General features: G+C 36.8%; 1 protein-coding gene across 1 annotated transcript in view; it reads right to left on the bottom strand.

Moving 5' to 3' along the window:
• LOC134660674 (uncharacterized) overlaps positions 1–12,526 on the bottom strand; it is a 32,609-nt gene extending 20,083 nt beyond the window's left edge. Inside the window, exons 1-2 of the mRNA XM_063516451.1 lie at positions 12,494–12,526; positions 11,771–11,899 (exon numbers count right to left, since the gene is read on the bottom strand). Coding sequence (XP_063372521.1) covers positions 11,771–11,899; positions 12,494–12,526 — 162 coding nt within the window. The remainder of the gene's footprint in view (positions 1–11,770; positions 11,900–12,493) is intronic.
• Positions 12,527–23,214: the final 10,688 nt, after the last annotated feature.

The following is a 23,214-nucleotide window of genomic DNA, read 5'->3' as shown; positions in this document are numbered from 1 at the left end:
AAGGGGCGCTTGGCACTGAAAGTGCTAAGATCGAGATCATTTAGGTACCATAAAATTTAGATCGCTGTTAAGGCCGTATAATGTTACTTACTTAGTACGCCGGCACGTACAGCAACCTACACAAAACGAGGCCAGGGCAAGACCTAACATATATACATACCTATTTTAATACAGATTTCGGTCAGACTGTACGAAAGGGGGGGCTGGGACTTAGAATTTTTTTTGACAAAGTGGTATCATTATGACACTATTTTTAAATGATTGTAATGTGTAGATCACGTCAAAATAAGCATCTTTTATTGGAAAAACTTTTCTCTAAAATAAAAAATGGCCGAGTTAGACGCGACCAAAGATTGATGTTTTTAAAGGGAGCTGGGACTTGTAAAATTGTATTATTATAAAAACGTCGGTTCTGGCGCTTCGCCGGCCGCTGCCGCGGCACGCTCGCTTCGCTCGCTCGGCTCGCGCGCTGTATGGTCGCAGTTCTACCTAACACTCCTCCTCGCTTCGCTCGTCGTCGTACCTACTCCGACCTGCCTTAAAAGCCTGGCCTGCCTTAAGCTCTATCTCCGCCATTTTCAGTTTTAGTAAAAAGTTTTCCAAGTAAAAGTTGCTTATTTCGATGTGTTCTATACATTAAAATCATTTAAAATATATGTCATAATGACACCACTCTCAATGAAAATTTTCTAAGTCCCAGCTCCCTTTAAAAATATCAATCTTTGGAGGCGTCTAACTCAGCCATTTTTTATTTTAGAGAAAAGTTTTTCCAATAAAAGATGCTTATTTTGACGTGATATACACATTACAATCATTTAAAAATAGTGTCATAATGACACCACTTTGTCAAAAAAAAATCTAAGTCCCAGCCCCCCCTTTGCTACAGTCCAACCCAGATTTCTTCTCACGTGTGTACTATTTTCAACATAAGTACATAATAATCTTATTTATGTAGCCAAAAGTAGCCCGTATAATTTGCTTCATATTTTTTAACACGCAAAGGTATAATTCTAACACGATTATTAATGGTGTTTACGTATTTATCATATATTATTTTTCATTTTTTCCTTGAACACAGCACTGTTTATACATTGTTTACTAACATTGATATGTTTAATATTTTCGTAACTATGGCAACGTCAAATCTTTAAAAATTGTAGAATGAATGTTGAATCTGTAAAAAGTGACAAAATAGCTCGCACAAATTCAAGAATGGCGGGTAGCGTGTCAAGCCAAGTTTAAAAGAGAACTGGCGACTCAGCGGCTATGTGTTATATTAACTAGAAATAATTGTTAAATAGAAATAAATGTTAGTTTCGAAATCAACTATGGTGAATACTAATAATTTCTGTACAAAAAGTAATGATAATGCATCAAAAACATAAAATAATTTGAAATGAGAGTCAAGTTCAATACTAGGTACTTATAAAAAATATGCGTCGTTGTTGACTTCGCCGGAAAACGAATTGAAATCTATACCTATACGGGGTATTTTGCCAGTTACTGGCCCTAAACTAAAAATGAATTATATTCACGTATAAACAGAATTCATTTTAGTATTAGGTGGCCAGTTATTGAAAGCTGACCAGTTATTGAAACTATACTAAATTGAATTCTGTTTATAGATGAATAGAATTCATCATTAGTTTAAGGTGGCCAGCTAGCCAGTCACTGGCGAATTACCCTGGGTACAAGTCCTAGTTCGCTTGGGATGAAATTAAAGTTCAGGATTTGTCTTGTTTAGTTTTTATACCAACAAACTAAATTCTTAGAAAAGTAACATAGACAAATATAATATAGCGTGTACGTAAAAACTAGTCAAGTAAAATCCTGAACTTTAATTACATCACAAGCGAACTAGAACTTGGCACCCATATAGATATCAATTCTTTTTTCCGCAAAATCAACACCGAGGCATATTCTAAATATTGGACTTGGCTCTCATTTCACATTTATGTTTTTGATCACCCTATTAGAAACCATAGAAACAGCTAAAACATTTCACAGTTCGCAATATGCGGGCATGCTTCTCTTTTACTCTAATTAAGGAGTAATTAGACTGACAGAGAAAGATGCCCGCTATTTGCAAACTTCGATGTTTTCGGTAGGTTACTTTGATATTTAGTTCTTTAGGTGACTCCTAGGGGCGCTGTACAATCCTCCGATATAATTCTAACACTGTTTTTAGTATACTTAGAAAGGGACAGTATCGTTTCTAGTGGAGTGAAGTTAGGCACATTAGACCGTAAAGAAACGTAAAACGTGACATAAGGCACGTTTATTCACATAAAGTAAGTGAGAAATACTCAGGCAACTGATGGTAGAGGCTCTGGTCGACCTAATAAAAGCTTGTTAAAAAGGAGTACCATTGTTAAAATTTTGTACATACACCAATTAATAGTATAAACCATGGTATATTACCTAAGTAAATTAAATACTTAATATTTGCGGAACGATCAGGAAACAATTGTATTTGGCAGAATTATCTTTAAACAAATGCGTAGTACATGATAAGACGCAAACCTCAGTTAACTAATGAGCACCCTTACTTACCAGATAAGTGTAATCAAGGTTAATAATATAGTTATGCCAATTTAAACATTATTCCAATGGCATAAGGATAAGGATTTTATTTTAGGTAATGTTATTTCTACGTATTCCTCGGTTTGCCGCTGACGCATTTGACAGAAAAACAAACCATTCAAACCGTTTTTCATATTATTATAATTAACCTTATAACCGCCATAGAATACGTCACCGAGCGTGCTCGTGTCGCCGGGGGGTACGAAGTTACACGAAGTTATGGGCCCGATTCGGATTTTGAAATAGACATCTATAAGATATCTTTTAGACATTTTCAGGATCTAACCTGTCAAATTTGACATTTCCGCGATTCTGGAGATACTCTTGAACGATTTCTACAAGATATGACTTAGAGATCCAATTCACATCGAATAGATATCTAACTCTATCTAACGTAAAAGTGACATTGGTTGCACGAATTGCGCTGTCAAAGAGAACTAGTTGAAATCTAAACTATAATGTAACTAGAATAGATCTAGTACGTGTCGTCTCTTGTGAAATCTTGAAGTTCGAATACGGCAGTTTATCTTATTTATCAGACAGCGGCGAAATGAGCCCGATTTAGTATGTCTTATGATCAGTCTACGGCGGTTAAAAGGTTAAGCGTCTGTGCCTGATTAAACTTAGGAATAGTCCGCAGATTTGAAGCTGGCCCTGAACGGCTTATTTGTCAATTTTTAAGTAACTCGGCACGTGCCACTTCCTGCATAAAAAAATGGTTCAATCACTTTAACTGGTTATTGAGTTAAAACTCCTATGGGAATTGCAATAAGATTCAAAATGAACAAATGTAAAAATAATTTATAATTTCTTCGAGATGCGTAACAACGGCGCTTTATCGGATAGCGCACCTACACTGGTTTGTTGAGCGTTGGAATAGCCCGCGCTCAGGTGCTAATTAGAATTACACGACCCTATTTTCGCAGGTAGCAGCACGAGCTGGTTTACTTAATACGCGGATTAGACTCTCGCGCGAGCCATGAGACGAGCTTCGAGCCGCGCCACGAGACGCGAGTCCACCGCTTACACTCGCGTTCGGCTTGTCATTCGGTTATAAACCTTATGCCGTGCCGTTAGTGTTTAAATTACGTAATTTGTTTACGAGCTTGCGAGCTACGAGACGAGCCGCGAGCCCACCGCTTACACTCGCGTCTCGTGGCGCGGCTCGCGGCTCGTCTCGTGGCTCGCGCGAGAGATAATCCGCCTATAACATAATAGACAAAGGATTAGCCGTTCGGGGCCAGCTTAAAATCTACGGACTATATTATCTTAAGTAATATTAAAATACCTATTTCATAAGTTTTCTAAGAACCCAAGAATCTACCGACGTAAGAAGGTACTTTTCAAGCCACAGTTCCAAAAATATACCTACATAGACTGACTGATATGAAAATCCCTAAATTATATAACTTGCCCTAGTTGCTAAAACCAGGAAGAAATATAGCATAGATTGGACCTGGGGATTCGACCCTTTCCCCTCCCTTTTTGGAAAGTAGGCACGGTACGATCTCGTGGCTACCGGGCCAAATCAGCTTTGTTTGATCTTAGGAACAATCGTGCCAAGCGGCATCGCCTGAGGCAAAAGTTGATAAGTGTACTCACTGTTTTCACTTAGCCTACGAATAGTAGGTACGAATTCAATTTCCAAAAATTATAAATTTTGCAAGGCTAATCTCGGAAACTAGTCCTTTAGGGTTTTAATCGCTCAAATCCGAAATTTATTTGCGCAGTTTTTTCGATTTTTGACACAGTTGCGTTCGGGGATCGAAGTCACAAACTTGGATTATTCATTGAGCCAACATCAAAACAAGTCTGCAAAATATCAGAACTACCGGATTTGACGCAAACGAACCCCCTTACAAAAGGCGACAATGTTACTGGATTATACTCATTCGAACCCATGTAAAATCCATAATATTTGAAGTTTTTATGCGTTCTGACAATTAATTCTTCTTCGCTACTAATGTACTATCACTATACACATACAGGAGGATGGATTTTCTTTTTGAGTCAGTGAGGGCAGCTACCAGATCCCGTGCTGTTACGAGAAAACGGTCTTAGAAGACCTTCCCTCGATTTCAAAATAATGAAGATTGACTTTCACAGATTTTGGAAAAAAAACATACAGGGTGCGAGTAAAAGGTCATTTTTGACAAACTTTTTTTTTGATGCCAATCGATCCCATTCCTATTGAGGATCAAAAGCTTGTATGGAACTGCAAAAAAAATCCGGATAGAAAAGCCACAAATCGAGGAAAATAGTTTCCTAGGGGTCAAGTTACGGTTATGTACTAAAAAGCCACAAATTAACAAAAACTTTTTTCATACATTTACTATGGAGAAAACGTGAAATTTTATTCACAATTTTCTATCTGCCCAATCAGTCATGTTACATTTAAGGATCATAATACTGTATGAAGACATTGCTGTAGGACTGATGGGCGAGATAGAAAATTGTGAATAAAATTTCACGTTTTCTCCATAGTAAATGTATGAAAAAAGTTTTTAATAATTTGTGGCTTTTTAGTACATTACAGTAAGTTGACCCCTAGGAAACTACTGATACTGGATAGGAATGGAATTGATTGGCATACAAAAATAGCATGTGAAAAATAAAAGTTTTCATTTTCATACAAATTGTATGGGAATCGATTTGTGGCTTTTCTAGCCGGAATTTTTTTTTCGGTTCCATACAAGCTTTTGATCCTCATTATCCTCAATAGTAATGAGATCGATTGGCATAAAAAAAAGTTTGTCCAATCCTGTATGTAATCCATCCTGTATGTAAGTCCTTTTTAGAGTTCCGTACCTCAAAAGGAAAAAAAAAACGGAACCCTTATAGGATCACTCGTGCGTCTGTCTGTCTGTCCGTCTGTCACAGCCTATTTTCTCCGAAACTACTGGACCAATTAAGTTGAAATTTGGCACACATATGTAAGTTTGTGACCCAAAGACGGATATGTAACGTAAACAAATGGATTTTAAATATGGAGGCCACTTTTGGGGGGTAAAAGAGCAAATTAAAAAATAAAGTTTTTCAAACTATATCGTGTTACATATCAAATGAAAGAGCTCATTTTGAGAATCTCAAGTATATTTTATTTATAATTTTAAGATAAATAGTTTAGCAGTTATTCAAGAAAATAGGCAAAAAATGACCATCCCCCCCCCCCTTTATCTCTGAAACTACTAGGTCTAAAATTTTGAAAAAAATACACTTAATAGTTCTTTACCTATAGATGATAGGAAAACCTATTAGAAATGTGCAGTCAAGTGTGAGTCGGACTTAAGTACTTAGTTTTTGATCCGACCCCTACGGGTTTTTTAAAGACATTTTCATTTCTCGTGCTCTGAAAGAGGGTCATTGTTGTTCTAAGGTGTGCAGAAAATGATACGTTTCTGCACTAGAGCATTTTACGTTCCAAGTACGATTTAAAAAAAATTACAATGGGCAATAGAAATTTGGGTTTTAATGGATTTGTTATACAATTTCCATTCTGATATTTATCTCCGCATTCCATAAATAACGATCCGTTTGGCTAAATTGTTAATTGAAAGTACCCTCAAGAAATACTATGAAAATTTGTATTTACTCATGTTTCTAAAAAACACATGCATTTTACTTTCCTCGTATTCGAAATGAAAAGTAGAGTGTTTAACTCAGGTGAAAGGCATCATTTCAGCCTCGGACTATTGGCGCTCTCACTGCGTTCGAGCTACTGCCTCGGCAGAAATGAGTGCCTTTCACCCCTTGGTTAACAATCTACAATTTACTCACTTATCATTAAAAAAAACATATTGTTAAAAAAGCGGCCAAGTGCAAGTCGGACTCGCCCATGAAGGGTTCCGTATTTAGGCGATTTATGACGTATAAAAAAAACTACTTACTAGATCTCGTTCAAACCAATTTTTGGTAGAAGTTTACATGGTAATGTACATCATATATTTTTTTTAGTTTTATCATTCTCTTATTTTAGAAGTTACAGGGGGGGGGGACACACATTTTACCACTTTGGAAGTGTCTCTCGCGCAAACTATTCAGTTTAGAAAAAAATGTTATTAGAAACCTCAATATCATTTTTGAAGACCTATCCATAGATACCCCACACGTATGGGTTTGATGAAAAAAAAATTTTTGAGTTTCAGTTCGTATTATGGGGAACCCCAAAAATTTATTGTTTTTTTTCTATTATTGTGTGAAAATCTTAATGCGGTTCACAGAATACATCTACTTACCAAGTTTTAACAGTATAGTTCTTATAGTTTCGGAGAAAAGTGGCTGTGACATACGGACGGACAGACAGACGGACAGACGGACAGACAGACAGACAGACATGACGAATCTATAAGGGTTCCGTTTTTTGCCATTTGGCTACGGAACCCTAAAAATACATGTAACGTAAAAAAAATAATTTTAAATATGGAGGCCACTTTTGGGGATAAAACAGCAATGTAACTATATCGTGTTACATATCAAACGAAAGAGCTCATTTCATCTCATCATTTCATTTCATTCATCTCATATATTTTTTAAGATAAATAGTTTAGCAGTTATTCGAGAAAATAAGAATAAAATGACCCCCCCCCCCCCTCCCCCTTTATCTCTGAAACTACTGAGTTTACCTGAAGATGACAGGAAAACCTATTAGAAATGTGCAGTTTTTGATGGGTTTTTTAAAAACATTTTACTCCCTTTTCATTAAAAAAAACATATTGTTAAAAATTGTGTAATGTACGGAACCCTTGGAACGCGAGTCCGACTCGCACTTGGCCGGTTTTTTGCATTAGAAAGAACTTCGCAGAAATAATGTTGTGATTCCAAATTGGGCACTTTTTGCGGCAAAATTTTGAATATATGTAGTAACGAAACAAAAAGTAGGTACTGCGGTAGAATGGATCTACAATAAGGGCTCATTTAGACGGCGCGCGAACTCGTATACGATTTTAGTTACAGTGCGGACCACTGAGGTGACACCAATTCAGCCGACCGATTAAATGACGCAATGTAATGAAACTCGCCTTAAATGAGCCTTAAGTGTATTATGCTCTATTGACACACGCCGAGAGAATTGTCAACTTGTCATTTCCACATGATTTCCGCAAATATGTATACCTTCTTCTACAGTCTGTTGTAACTTGTAGCACTAATCTTTTTCGTACAGTTGGAGTACAGTTGTCAATTAAAAAATTGTCAAATTTTCCGGATAATTGCTTATAAAGTGCAATATTTTGTGATTCGTTGTAACTGTAGAATTTACATACATATTTACCATGTATGTACCCGAGTGCTCCGGGGGAATTCTGTAACCCAACAGTTAGGTGGGTGGAACATATCTTTACATTTCAGTATCAGATAAGCCTCTACATGTTTGCTTCGGCTCCGCGCACGCCTTCCAAATGTCCGAAACACCATTCTTCCGTGATGGGGAAAGTCATATAAATTATTTATGTATGCCACGATACGTGTAAGTAAATAAAGGACCTTTAATAATGGGATAATAAAAAAAACGTGTTCAATCCGCTTGAGTGTAATTGCAGTCATAAATAGAATTAATACGCCCCAGACACTACCAGCTAATGGCGCCGGCAGTCTGACAGGAAAGAAGAAAGTGGAACTTGTTTCTTACTTATATATAATAAACGATCAAAATCCGCAAAAGTAAAAGCGTTGTATGTAAATGAACAATACTGAAATAATACCTACCGCTTCTACAAAAGTTTCAAATCAACAATGTTTTCTGACCTATACATATACGATAGTATCTCGCGGCGAGATAATCACCCATCCGCGAGGTAGTCTATCTCGCCGCGAGATACTGTCGCGCCAATTATGTGTTAGGCCTACAGGGAAGATACAACCTGTTAGTGAATGTTAAGTATAAGCAATATATTTTATGATGAACTTTGATTCTCCGTGTACGACCAAAGATAATTTGAAATAGAGGCGTATTGTCAAAGTAAATTTTGTAGCCACTTTTAGAACGCTATTTGACTTAGATCCTCAAGTAAATCCGTTCAGCGGTTTAAGCGTGAAAAGGTAACAGACAGACACACTTTCGCATTTATAATATTAAATAGTAGAATTGCACGCGAGCTTCTAATGTCTCCATCCGTCTGGTTTGAGACATTAGAAGACAAATAAAAAAAACTTGTATTATAGATTACATCGATTAATCGTTCTCTCCCTACAATCCGCGCCTAAAATTCCAGGCTCTAAATAATAACTGGGGATGCGGAAAAACTTACATGCACTGGTTCTGCGTTTTCCTCCTTATAGAGTCTCCAGTCTCCACTGATTCGGCGGCACTTTATTTTGTTGTATGTATACTTAATTATAGGGATCCCTTTGGTTTCATTTTCTTCAACACACAATATATCGAATCGAGTTTTATTTTACATGTATTGATGTGACATGTGACATTTTTTTTCTCTTTTTATTATCGCCTTGCCGTCTATATTGAAAACCCGACAAGGAGGTCAGAATTCATAGGTTAAGTATTTAATACGTGGCGCAAACATTCCCCCGGCCTTGAAAGGAATAGCTTTCAAAAAGTTATTTAAAATAAATCATTTACTACATAATAGCATCCTTATTGCTCAGAGAAAACTAAATTGACATAAACATATGAAGCCTCCATAACTTGAGAGAGATAACTAAATACTAATAGAAATATGAAATTATATTATTGAGAAGGCAAAGGACATAATTTGACCAAAGGTCTTTTAAGTGTGCCTGATTTTGTTTTAACCAAAGCAACTCTGGCAATACCGTCCTTGCCTGGAAAGAGTTGAGTTATAAGACCTAACGGCCAATGTAGAGGCATAACATTATCTTGAAGGATGACTACAACAGTTCCTTCCTTAATAGGCTGAGAAGGAGTATTCCATTTTTGTCTGGTTTGCAACGTGTGCAAATACTCATCGCGCCACCTCTTCCAAAATGATTGCGTTAAGCGATCTAATAATTGATATCTTTGCAAAAGATGATCAGATGTTACCTCCGCAACAGACGCAGCTGGAAGATATTTCAATGGAGTAACATTAAGAAAATGAGCTGGCGTCAATGCGGAAGGTTCAGCTGGATCAGAGCTTAACACGGATAGCGGTCTAGAATTTAATAAAGCCTCAATTTCACATAGAATTGTCATTAATTCCTGAAATGACAAGATTTGTTTACCTATCGTACGAAACAAATGTGATTTGACGCATTTAACGTTACTTTCCCAACATCCTCCAAAATGTGGAGCACTGGGGGGAATAAATCGCCAAATTATTTTATTGGCTGATAGTTCAGTTTCCCAAGCGTCTCGATACTCATTCGCAAGGAAATTATGAAGTTCTTGCAAATATGTATTGGCTCCCTGGAAGTTGGTTCCGTTATCGCTGTACATATATTTTACAGGACCACGTCTGGATAAAAACCGCTTAAATGCTGACATAAAGCTTGCTGTACTTAAGTCAGTTGCAAGTTCTAAATGAATTGCTCGCGTTGTGAGACATGTGAATAAGCACAAATAAACCTTTTGACTCTTCACGCCTCTTCGTCGAACAGGTGTACAATACAACGGACCAGCGTAATCACAGCCAGTATGTATAAAGGCTTTCTCAACTTGATTTACCCTGCACGCTGGTAAATCTGCCATCATTGGGGAGTTAGCCTTTGGCTTGGTCCGGAAGCAGTAATTGCATAAATGAATGCGATGACGAATAATACATCGAGCTGCTATGATCCAGAATCGATGTCGTATAATAGATATAAGAGTTTCAGGTCCTGCATGTAAATGGTGTCGATGATAATAATCGACCAGTAGGTTAATGATGTGATCACGACGTGGCAATAACAAAGGATGTTTATAATCGTAATCTTCATCAGAATTACTGAGACGTCCTCCGACGCGAAGGATTCCATCTTGAATAAATGGCTTCAGGCTTGCTAAAGCCTTTGTAAACCCTTTTTTCAGGGTCATATCTAAAATATGTTGACTGAAATAAACTCTTTGTAGAGCTCGTACGATTTCTAATTCGGCTGCTGTTAAGTCATCAGCATTAATAGGGCCTTTAGGTAATCGTTTTATAAATTTTAAGATATAGGCAACTGTGCGTACATATTTAACCCATGACGAGAACCGTTTAGACAAATCATAAATTAAGTTGTCGTTCGAATTGTCACAAGTCACTAAAGAAACCGTTTTTTCTTCAGGAACGTTGACTTCGTCTGGTATAAACGCCTGAATCGGCCATTCGTTTTTCGGGAGTTTCATCCATGGAGGGCCTGATAGCCATAGAGGATGGATCACCAGTTGAGCTGGAGTTAAGCCTCTAGACAGGCAGTCGCTTGGATTTTCTGTTCCCTTAATATGATAAAAATGATCGCTTGATAAGTTATCTTGGATCTTGGTAATTCGATTGGCCACAAAAGTTTGCCATCGATGAGGCGACGAATGAATCCAACAAAGTGTCACTGTTGAATCGGAGAAGGCCAACACAGAGTCGATTGGGTATCTGGTTGAGTAGGTATCAACCACCCTTTTTATAAGTTGTGACAATAGCAATGCTGCGCATAATTCCAGTCTTGCTAGGCTGACAACCTTCACGGGCGCTATCTTAGATTTAGCGCAAATTAAATTAATGACACCTCGGTCATCATTAGGAAAAGTGACGTAGGCATAAACCACTCCACCATAAGCTCTTTCACTAGCATCTGAAAAGCCGACTATAGTTAATGAACAGTTTTCAATGACACCAATATGTCTGGGAATGCTAATGTTAGATAGTAGCGGTAGTTCACCTTGGAACTGTTGCCATTGGCGTACAATATGATCAGGCGGCAATTCGTCCCAATCAATTTTCAAAAGCCATAACTCCTTTATTAGAAGCTTAGCGAACACAATTACAGGGGCAACTAGGCCCAGAACATCGAATAGTCGAGCTACCGATGAAAGAATGTTTCTTTTACTACACGGTCGATCGTCGGGACTAACCTGGAACTTGAATACATCTTCACCAGGATACCAACGCAGACCTAAAATCTTCAACGTTGTATCATCGTCGAAGGTGACACTTTGGGATAAATGTAGTCCTTTCGGTATTTCTTTCAGAACAGCTGCAAAATTTGACGACCACTTTGCCAGTTGGAATCCACCTTTCAAAATAATATAATTATGGAAACATTCTTGACTAACACGTACCTTCAAGTCAATTCTAGGATTACTTTTTAGTGCTTTAGATATATTCCAGTTGATCAGTGTTGTCAACGATGGCGTTTTTGTAGCTACTCTTTGTATGCCGTTTTTTTCCTTGCTATCTAGATCATATCTCTGTAAAAAAAAAATAACGGCAACATAAATATAACGGAAGCACTGTGTATACCGTAAAATCTAGTGAATAAGTATGCCGCTGTAAGAGAAAACTGATCAAGTGCGGGTCGGACTCGCCCACCGAGGGTTCCGTACAAACGTACCTATGTAAATAGTTCGACTCCCGGTCCTCGAATAAAAAGAAAGTTTACTGAGGAAGACAAAGTTTACTGAGGAGGGAAACTTTGCCGTTTAAAAACTGTTGTCCCCAAACAATACATAGGCCGCGGTACTCGTGTAAGCATAGTACAAAATGTATGACGTATGTATCAAGCACGCATTGATGCACGCGTACAAAAATACGTAAATGAAACCTCGACAAAAGTTGAACTAATTTATAGTAGCGGTGATATGTCATCCATACATGTCCATACCTACATAAAGCATGTTGCGAGCGTTGTTACGTTCTCGTCTTACGGTGCACTACCTGTGTATATCGTAATTAACCGAGTGAAGAGGGCTTACCGCGAACCACGTTCGACATTTTGCCTCCCTGTCACAGTTACGTACGAATTTACAAGTTTTCTAAAACAAAACCGCAAAGCGCTCACTCACCGGCGGATTTTCTACATTGTGCTTACTGTCCATTGTCAGGTACTATATTTGCTGACGTCTTTTCGCATTGGATTCACGGATATATGTTTTTTTAATTGGGCGCTTGCTATTTCTAGAAGGGCATTACTATAATACCCCAGTAATTTGCCCCGCATACATTCATACGTAATGATTTTTTTATCTAATGACTGTTTGTTACACGTTTCTTACGTTTTCTATTATACAAAATTATTCGCTTGAAACTAAAACTTTAGGATACCATGATGAGTGACGTTTTTATGATTTATTAAAAAGAAAAAAATTAACAGCCACCACGGTTCAAATTTGTTTCACTTCACTCTTTGCTACCAGCCTTCGTTTTGCCATAAGAAGTTTTTAGTCGGGAGTCGGTATCTGTGACAAAGATTACTTAAGCAAGTTATATTATACTTAGCTTTTGCCCGCGACTTCGTCTGCGTGGAGTTAGTAATTTGGGCAGCTTATTTATACCCAATCTGCTTTTTACCGATTTCCCATACAACATTTCCACCCCCCTTCTCACCAGTACCGTCTCTATCATAAGGGCACACGGGCAGACAGTAACAGTATATTTGATTACCCATAATAAATAGAAAATCATAGTAGAAAAATGTTAGTTTAATTAGCTTTCTTCACTTTCCAAAAGGGCCCCAAATTCTTATGTGCCCAGGGGGAGCATAGTTTAAGACGGCCCTGCGCGAAACATTAGAAAATTTAAGAAAACTTAACTACCATATTAACTTTGATGACATGGGTGACGGTATCGGAGGCGTGTGGAGGCACTATAGGAACCTTCGATTTATCTGCACAGCCTGAAATCGCTACGATATATATATAGTTACGTGTGTAGCCAGCATTGGGCGAGTTATTCGTTTAAAAAAATATTTTTTGGGTGACAATTTCTGAACATCTATGGACAAAATATTGACAGAATACAGATGTAGCCACTGATACCGGCTTTGTTTACGTTTTGTTGTCAACTGCGATTTTTTTAGTAATACTTGCGATTATTAAAGTAAAATGTATTCATTTATGACTGTACGGGAACTGCATACCGGGCTTCATAGGAAAAATGCTACAGTTGGTGGAAAAAAGGCTGATTTGATACAAAGATAAGACTTAGGTATATTTGAGGTTATCTTGTGTATTTTTACCGTTTATGCAAATTTTCGCTCGTTCAGGCTCACGTGCAGTTTTTCCTCTTATATTACAAGTGTTCGATCGAAAACAAAGCTTTGGTATATGGATCACCTGGATCACCTGGATGTACAAGAAGACGTATCATATACGCCCGCCCTACGACACTATCAGATATGTGTTTGTCAAAATCGTTTAAATATTCGTTGTGTTTTGTGATAAACGGAAAAACATAATGGTGAAACCTTACAAAACCGGCGTGCGGGAGTTACTTCTCCGCATGACGAATAATTTTACACTAGTAAAAAATCAGCACAAGGCGATTCAAGCTAAAAAACGACAATGCTTACAAAATTTGGAGTTGATGACGGGTAAGTGGAATGACACACTTAATACTTGCACCATATGTATAATTATTGGTTTAGAACTTTAGACTAAGGTTTCACAGCAAATTGAAAACACCTAATAGGTATAGGCATACTTACCTTATGAACTTCCTCTAACATTTCGAGAAACTCATTGGTACAAGCCGGGTTTCGAGCTCAAACCCACAACCTCCATGCTTATGCTTACGGCATGGGTACCTATTAGTTAAAGCTTAAAATTATTTTTAATGTATGTTTATTATTTTAATGGTTTATTTAGTTTTTCCGAAAACCGAAGTTCGCAAGTTGCGGGCAATTTCTCTGACAATCTAATTACGTCTTAAAGGGAGTAAAAGAGAAAAGATGCCCGCAATTAGCGAACTTCGGTGTTCGCGGTAGACCCTCTGTAGGTACCTATTTACCGGTAGGCCGTCCCGGATATTACAAAAGCTCAATAATTTTAATGAAGCCAAATGTCACATTCCCCCAATATTATTTTCACCTCAGCAGCTCGAACAAGGGTACTTTGCTACTTAAAAACAGTGAGCAAAATCGCATTTTGCTCACTGTTTTTAAGTAGCAAAGTACCCTTGTTCGAGCTGCTGAGGTGAAAACATAATTGTTGGTATATCTTAAGAAAACATGAGTGAATAGGTAAGTGATGAAGAAGGAATACATTTTTCGGGTTCTCTAATATGTTTTCACTGCTGAGGTGAAAAGTTTTGTGAACTACACGAGATCAAAGTTATTTACATCTCGTGCGCTTTTGAGTCCCTTACTACGCTCAAGATTCTAAATTAGTATAGAATCTTTCGCTTGCACGGGACTCAAAATAAGCACTCGAACAAATATCAAACTTTGATCTCTTGTTGTACAAATAACTATTTTCAATATTAGTATATTACTATGTAGGTATACATTGCATACTTTCTTTGGCCTTACTTTATACGTATAATGGCCGTGTTGCCAATGCTCCAACTAAATGAAAAAGAAAAACCTGTTAAGTGCGAGTTCGTTTAACTCGCGCACCGAGGGTTCCGTACAAACTTCCAATTACTTACCTCATGTAGTAACTATTTTGGTCAAACAAATTCAGTAAATAGGAACAAAAAAAACATACTAATCCTTTTCTCTTGGGTGCTAGTACTAGTGTAAGACGAAGATAGTATGATTCTCTCTGTCTATGTTTGAAATGCGACAGGCCTTTGACAAACTATATAAAGACTTTTGACTAGAAGTATTAGATACTAAGCATAATTGTGTACAGCGCCATTTACCGGCGAATTAGCTAACTAATTTGGGCAACCTGTATGTATGTTGGTATTTAAGGGATAATTCTTTATCATGTGAACCGATTTCTACAGTTTTTGTTTTATATGAAAGGTGTTTTTAGTGCATTGCATTCTCATAGAAATTTCAAGTATAATAAACGCCCGCAAAGATGGTAAAATTACAAATTAAGTTCGTAAATGTTTTTTGTTACTTAAAAAAAACTTATCAAGGCAGAGCTATGATTATATTGTGGGGGGGTGGTATTTTTATTTACATTTATCTTCAAAATTCATTTTTTCAATTTGAGCTCTTTCTAACGATATCCCACTTGATCTAGTTAGTAACTAGACTTTGAAATTTTGCCCCCTTTCATATTGGGTATTTGCCATAGTTAATAAAAAACAAGCAACAACGGTTGCACTCCGGGAGTGCCGATAGAAGTGAAAACTCACCTCACTATGTTACCGACGCCCGGTAACACGATACATACGTTTAGCGGAGGTATTCTATTTATTTATGATATATTATTATCATTCTCAAATAAGATCACACTTTTTCATTGACATGTCTATTTACATACTGCCATGACAACGTAAAATTATTTGAACATAGGTAAAGAGCAAAAAGGAGTCCGCAACATAAATGTCAAATAACATTGAGTTTTTCTTTATTGATTTAAATGCCATCTACATTATGAGTGGCCACCTTACGGGGCTTACGGTCACGTGATCGCCTTACGCCCCTTACGGTCACCTGATCGCCTTACGCTGTCTCGAGTTTATCATTTTTTCCCCACCTCAAAAAGTGCCCAGCGCCGCTAAAGAAGTTTTCACTTCAAAAATATAGATAGATAGATATACCATTTATTAGCTTGTCACAATACACACATTGACAGAAAAAACAGATACAATGTATAACAATATCAAACTAAAACTAAAATCAGGAACAAGATGTATCAATAAATGTGCTGTGTGCGTTGCAGCAAAACAAAAGGGTTCTGGCTCAGTAATACGCTCCACTCTTTCGGGTGAAGCACTGATAATTCTGCTAGAACCCAGATCACGGACAGATTATCGATGTAAAAAATAATAATACAAAAATATTTAGAAACTTGCCTATTAAATAATAATCATGGTCCTAGCTACGGATTGTGTAAAAGTGTGGTGCCTGTTAGTGTATATGTAGTATGATATCAGATGGGGGATAGAAAACGGCACATAGGTACAGACTAGATCCAATCTCTCCAATCTGCAACCAAATACCCGTGCGGAATATAACACTTTTAATTCGTCTGGGTTAGCCTTATTCATGACTATTCCAAATTTCAAATCGATAGCTTATACTTAAGCTACTGTTCTCGAGATATTTAGCGATGTAACAGACGGACGAACAGGCTGACAGAGCCGCACCATAAGAGTTCCTTTTGTACCTTTTTGGTACGGAACCCTAAAAATAATATCTGTCATCATAACCAAGTCATAAACACAATTTCATAATAACACTATTGCACTATTTTGCTTGATTAGAGGAATCACAAATTCAATTAGGTATGTGTGGAAAAAATAAGCGACAGCGACCTAGGGAGAATTTTTTTAGGTTGTTTAGTTTTATTGTTTATAGTTTGTCTTTTTATGTCCCAATAATTAATTTTTATGAAAATAATATAAGGAAGAACTCTGAAAAAATAAGTACGTAATATGTAATTAAATTAATTTATTCTTGTTTGAATGTAGATACCCATTCTTCTGTTTAACTATCAACATTTCTCATACCTCATATCATAACATAACATAACATAACATACATCAAATTAAACGGTAAGTACATGATGAGATTGATGAGATGTAAACATTTTCAAGCACGTGTAATAAAGAACATATGTGGATATCAATTCAATTATAATATCCATTTCATCTAATGCATTGTTAATTGAGGTAAGTACATAATGAATAAATAAATTTGCCTTTTCCTTATGAGTTGAATTTTTTTATGTATTTGTTTTTTATATATATTTATTAATACTTACATAACATACATATACTAAATATTATCAGATATATAACGAATATTTTATTCATATCAAACAGATTTATATAAACTATCATCATGCGTTGAAAGCCAGCTCTGTTACCAGTCGTAGAACTTAGAGTAAGTACCTGCCTAATATTGTTATTAAGTAGGTACCCACTTTAGAAAACTTTAAAGGATTTTAGCTATGTGTATAATATGTGGAAGGAAAGCTAATATCGAGACGAACTTTAGTGGAGACTATTTAAGGAGCTACACGCGTGAGAATGTGAGGGAAAAAATATAATACACACTAGCAACTGTTGGCTTCTTAAAATACTTTGAATTCAAGTTCGTCGCTTGTAAAAATCTCAGAAATCGAGGTTTAGCTCACAACATTTTCCTCCTCCAAAACGTAACGAAATTTTGGGAACGGAATGAAAAATAAATTATCTGTGTCTGACCGTTTTGATTATTGCGTTTATTGTTGCCCATTTTGTATGCTAGGCAACAAAATCTAAACAAAAACGTTTACTACGCATTTATTTGGCCGTTTTAGCGCTGTCTGAATCTGAAGTAACGTAGTTCTTATAAAAACACGAATATCAAAAAACCAAAACGTACAGAGGCAGGTACGGGTAATATTTAACTTAAATAAAAAATATGCTATCCTCGGCGAGGGTTACATATTTGCGCCGTTCGGATTCGAAAGTCTAGGACCGTGGGGGCCCAGTGCGAAATCTTTATACAAAGAGATTTCCGAGCGTCTTGTAGATGCGTCTGGTGACCAGAGGGCTGGCAGCTACTTCGGCCAGAGACTAAGTCCGCAAAGAGGTAACGCTGCCAGTCTTCTGGCCACCATAACTCAGGACAGCGAGCTAGGTAGCATTTTTTATTTATAAGTTTATTTATAAGTTTATTTGTAAGTTTATTTCTAAGATATTTTTAGTTTTATAATGCATGTACTTAGGTTTTATTGTTTAATTTGTATTTTTATGTCACAATAAATAATAAAAGATACTATTATCGTAAAACGACTTAACAACAAAATAAATAAATCAACACAGAAATATAGGTCAAATAAAATTTATAAGAAATAAAAAAATATTCATCTAAAATCCACAGAGGAAAATGTCAAAAATGACCACTAACATTTCCTCTTAAGACAGCTGGACCGTTTTGTATAATTTATCTTTATTTGAAACAAATAACAAGAAAAAAGGTAGATAATAATAATTATATACATTTATTCATTATCTTATACCTTTAAACGAGCAATTCTTGTATATCTATATATTTCGGGGACCTCGGAAACGGCTTTAACGATTTCGATGAAATTTGCTGTATGGGAGATTTCGGGGGCGAAAAATCGATCTAGCTAGATCTTATCTCTGGGAAAACGCGCATTTCAAATTATTTATATGTTTTACGAGCAAAGCTCGGTCTCCCATATATTTTTATAGTAGGTAGGTATCTTGATGGGTATTCGCTTTCGAAAAGCTCCATTTTGGTGAGGTGGAACTGCTGATGGAGACCATAATATGATGGAATTTTAAAGTATTTACAAAGTCGGTTCTCGATTCACGATTATTAAACGGTAATTAGGTAATTACATATGTTGCATAGGTAACAATGGTTTGAGGATAAACTTAGAGCCGACCAACACTTTTAACATATCCCATTTTAATGTAAGCAATGTAAATTAACTAGAGCTATGTGAAAGTGCGAGCAGTCAGATGCAACATCCTCAATGATCCCAAGATAAAAAGCAAAAGAGAAGGGTCGATACACCCCAGCCGCCGGCGACTCGGGCGCCGGCGCCGCCGGCCGGTTCCCACCGCTAACGGTCCGAGCCTTCCAAGTATAGCCAGCATTAGCTCCGATGTTGTTACTATTTTTAGCCAAAGCTCCGTGTCAACACTTGCGCGGCGGCACAGCGCGGCGCGCGCTGCTAGTCGTCCTCCTAATCCGACTATGTCGGATCCGATGATCTGGTCCATATGTTAGATTACACCACACAAACTTCTTCATGGCAAATCAGATTTAAATATTTTGTTATTTATGTTTCTTTTCCTTCTGTAAATATTTTGTCTTGATTGATTTGTCGTAAAACGTCGAAAGTGGCGCTATGTCCGCCAATCTTGCCAACGCGCCGTCCGCGTCGGAGCAGATTCGAGAACCAGCTCGATAGGTGCTGCTTAAGGATGAACAGCAGTACTTACATGCAAGAAGACATAGATGCACCTCCACCATGTAAGGAGAGACGGCCTAGTAGTAGACCGGGAGAGATTAAACACTTATTTCTTGAATGCTACCGCAAAATCGAAACCGCAGAGGCAATTGGTAAGTAGATTCATAAAAACTGGCGCGAGATGTTTGCTGAACTGTCAAAATTCTCCTGTAAAATACGCACCAGAGCTTGCGCAGCGCACAAGATCTGTAGTTAATCATGAGATCATGACTCGTGGCTAGTTTTGACAACCTTACAATATAGTAATATTACTTATAAAACTGTAAATTGCGTATAACATAGAATATAAGTTGATTAGCCAAAGAGAACTTGACCTTAAGTAAGTCTCCTGGGGGCCGATTTTTGAATTTCGATCGCTCGATTTCGTCACTCGAAAATCGGTGGAAAACGGCTAAATACAGATTTTTGAAATACGAGTGATAGAAATTGGGAATCTATTGGTATTGACCACTCGTTTTCAATTCTATTAGTAGAATTTACAGGCCTAGTAGTGGAGATATTACTGAACGAAATACACGAAACCGAGCGGTCGAATTTCAAAAATCGGTCCCCTGAGTGAAAGTAAATAACATATGGAACTTCTTTGACACAAGTAGGCGTATCGAGAAAATTCGTTGATAATGTGCAATGTTTTATTTTCACCACACCCGCTCGGAAAAGCTCTCTTTATTCTTTGAAATCATTATGTAAGTGACAATGCAATATTATGGTACCATCGAGCTGATCTGATGATGGAGACAGAAGGTGGCCATAGGAACGCTGTGATAAAACAACGAAAACCTGTTTTTAGGATCCCACCATTTTTTTAACTGTTAGGTTAGTTAGAGTAAACCAGGTGTACCCAAGTGGTGGGCTAATGGGTGAAGTAAGGGCCTGTACAGATGGACTGCAAGCCGACTGCAACTTGTATGGAAACTGCGTGCAGTTCCCAGGATTGCAGTTGCAGGGAAGACTTGTGGGGGGAAAGGGGTCATTTCCCTTACATACTTGCATTAACATGAAAACTATAGGTACTTTACCTAATCATTTAAATTTAATTTACAATTATATATATAATAATTTTAATAAATTAAAAATAACTATCTATTTCAAGTACTTACCTGATATGCGATATTTAAGTAACCGTTTAAAAAAAATGATGATTTAATTTTGGTTACAATTCCATCATCTTATTGACCAAATTCATTAAATAGGTTATAGAACGTACCTACATTAACTTGGTGATCGATTAAATCATACCCATACACACAACCATATTACACACCACTAAATACGGGGTTCATATCGTAATCTTAACTTGTACATTGTACTGTGATTACAATAAAGTAGTTAATTAATACCATACTGTCTGCTAAGTACTATTTTCTACTACTATAAGTACTATGTATATTTACCTACTGTGTAAAGTGTGCAAATACCCAATTGTTCTGTGTTCCATGTTACCCTTATGTAGTCGTACTAAAGATTAACAGATATAACAGGTTGCATTAAAGTGATAAAGTCACTGTCATTACCTTGTTTTTATGTTAGGTAGTTTACCTGTATTATAGTCGGTGTAAATTTTGAGTTATGTTAACCCTTATATGTATGACACTAAGGTTATCAGTTAAATGGTATGTCTTAGCTTCGTAAATATAGATGGTCAAGCATGGATGGTGGATGGTCTTGTCAGTAAATAAAGGCGCGAAATTCAAATTTTCTATGGGAAGACATCCCTTTGCGCCTACATTTTTAAAATTTGCCGCCTTTCTCTACTGACAAGATCTGCTTGACCCAGTATATAAGGGTCAATTCATAACTGTGAAAATCTGTGAAAATTGACTTCTTATCTCACACCGATTATAGTTTAACTTTAGGCATTAAGTATATATGTAATGCACAATAATAAAATAATTATTTCTTAGTTATACGGTCTTAGTTATCGGACTACGAGGTTCACCGTGAACCTCGAGGTCCGATTCCAGTTTATCATAATTAACTATCAATGACAATATCATTAACGGAAAATACGTTCAGCCGCTAGTCGTGTGTGTTGCTAGGTAAGACGTACCTACCTTGAAAACCTAGATTAGATTTTATTCCATTTCTCAGATAATAAAAACCTGCTAGGCCAAGACCACAACTTTCTGACGGGCTAATAATTATTTCTTATAAAATAAGTTATAAGTTTGTCTTACTTCAGTTACAGAATAAGTATAGAATTTCATACGGAATGGTCACGCCGATTCAATTGCGTGGTTATATATACAAACATATCGTGCGCACATATGTATGTAGCTACTAGCTACCTACTAAAACGATTTCCTTACTATGGCGTGCTGTAGGGTTTCTTACTACGCGGTGGAAACAAAAGGATACTTCAGGATAGTTTTCAAGTCCCTAGCGTTTTATCTTAAATATTCGCGTTTTCTTTAACAACAGCCAAGTACATTCGCAACTCGTGTTGATTTATCAGGTCTTCATCAGCAGTTCCAGTTACATCAAATGTCACTTTTTAGAATGTGAATGCTTGATTTGATGATGAAAATACAAAAATCACTATGCATATAAGAGGAGTCGCCTCTATTCCTCATGGATTCCATTATCAGAACTGGATGTTGACATAGATGGGACCAATTTGTACCTATATAAGTACATACTTACAATAAAAAAAAACAGATATCGGTTGATAAATGACGTACTAGGTATTACTGAGGTAAAATTAAAATGAATAGGTACCGTAAAACGGGGTGAGTCGGTTTCGCGGGGAGAGGTGGGTTATGAATGGGGAGAGAAGGTTTGAGAGGGGGTGAGAAGGGATTTTAAGGCTACTGCGACAAAAATAATGTATTCCAATTTAAAATGGAGCTTGCTATAGCTCCATAATACGCATAATAAAAAAAAATCGATCCAACAATCTTTCAAAATCACCTTTGTATCACCCCTCCCACCCCAAATACGAGGCACTACGGGGTGAGGTGGGTTTTCCTCGTGGGTTTCCTTTATCCTCAAAGTTATGGACGTTAGTCGTTAGTATAGATGGCGCTACTGCCAACGCGTACGCATTAGCTCTGTAAACTTTGCAATTTTAAAATGCAAAATAAACAAATTCAGTGCCGGAAAATAGCTAAGTCTATTGAGAAACTTCCAAATCTTATGTGACAATGTTATCCTTAACTTTAAGTTATGTTATCGAGGTTTGAATTTCAGTTTTGAACCTACTCACCCCATTTTACGGTACTGAGGTAAAAACCGAATACAAGTATAACCGAATTGATAACCTTTTTTTTAAACAACTAAATAACTGGATGCTGATAAGCAATAATGTGTCAACCCGCAAAAACTTAAAAAATTAGATTTTCATGCCATATTGTAGCTGGTCCGCTCGACTTCATTTTGCAAAAATGACGTTAGTGATTTGAAATTAATAAATATTCCAAAAGAAGGAAAAAAGGTTAACATGTGTTGTCTGTTTTGCATTAATGCGTTTAGTGCCTTAACTTATTGCAGTAATGGCCAGAACGCGTACTAAAATGTCAATAATGTCTTAAGAATGGTTAACTTATTATTGCAGAAATCACATTCCATTAGTTCTGTTTTACCAGAAGCGCTATGAAGGTAAATGTTGCTAAAAATGGTGTTTATAATAAGTAATTTTACGTATCTAGTGCACAAATATGTTAATTGTTGCG

Source organism: Cydia amplana, chromosome Z (genome assembly GCF_948474715.1).
Source record: "Cydia amplana chromosome Z, ilCydAmpl1.1, whole genome shotgun sequence".
In the NCBI taxonomy this organism is placed as follows: domain Eukaryota; kingdom Metazoa; phylum Arthropoda; class Insecta; order Lepidoptera; family Tortricidae; genus Cydia; species Cydia amplana.
Note: the sequence above shows the minus strand (reverse complement) of the source record. Positions and strands in the feature narration are given on the sequence as shown.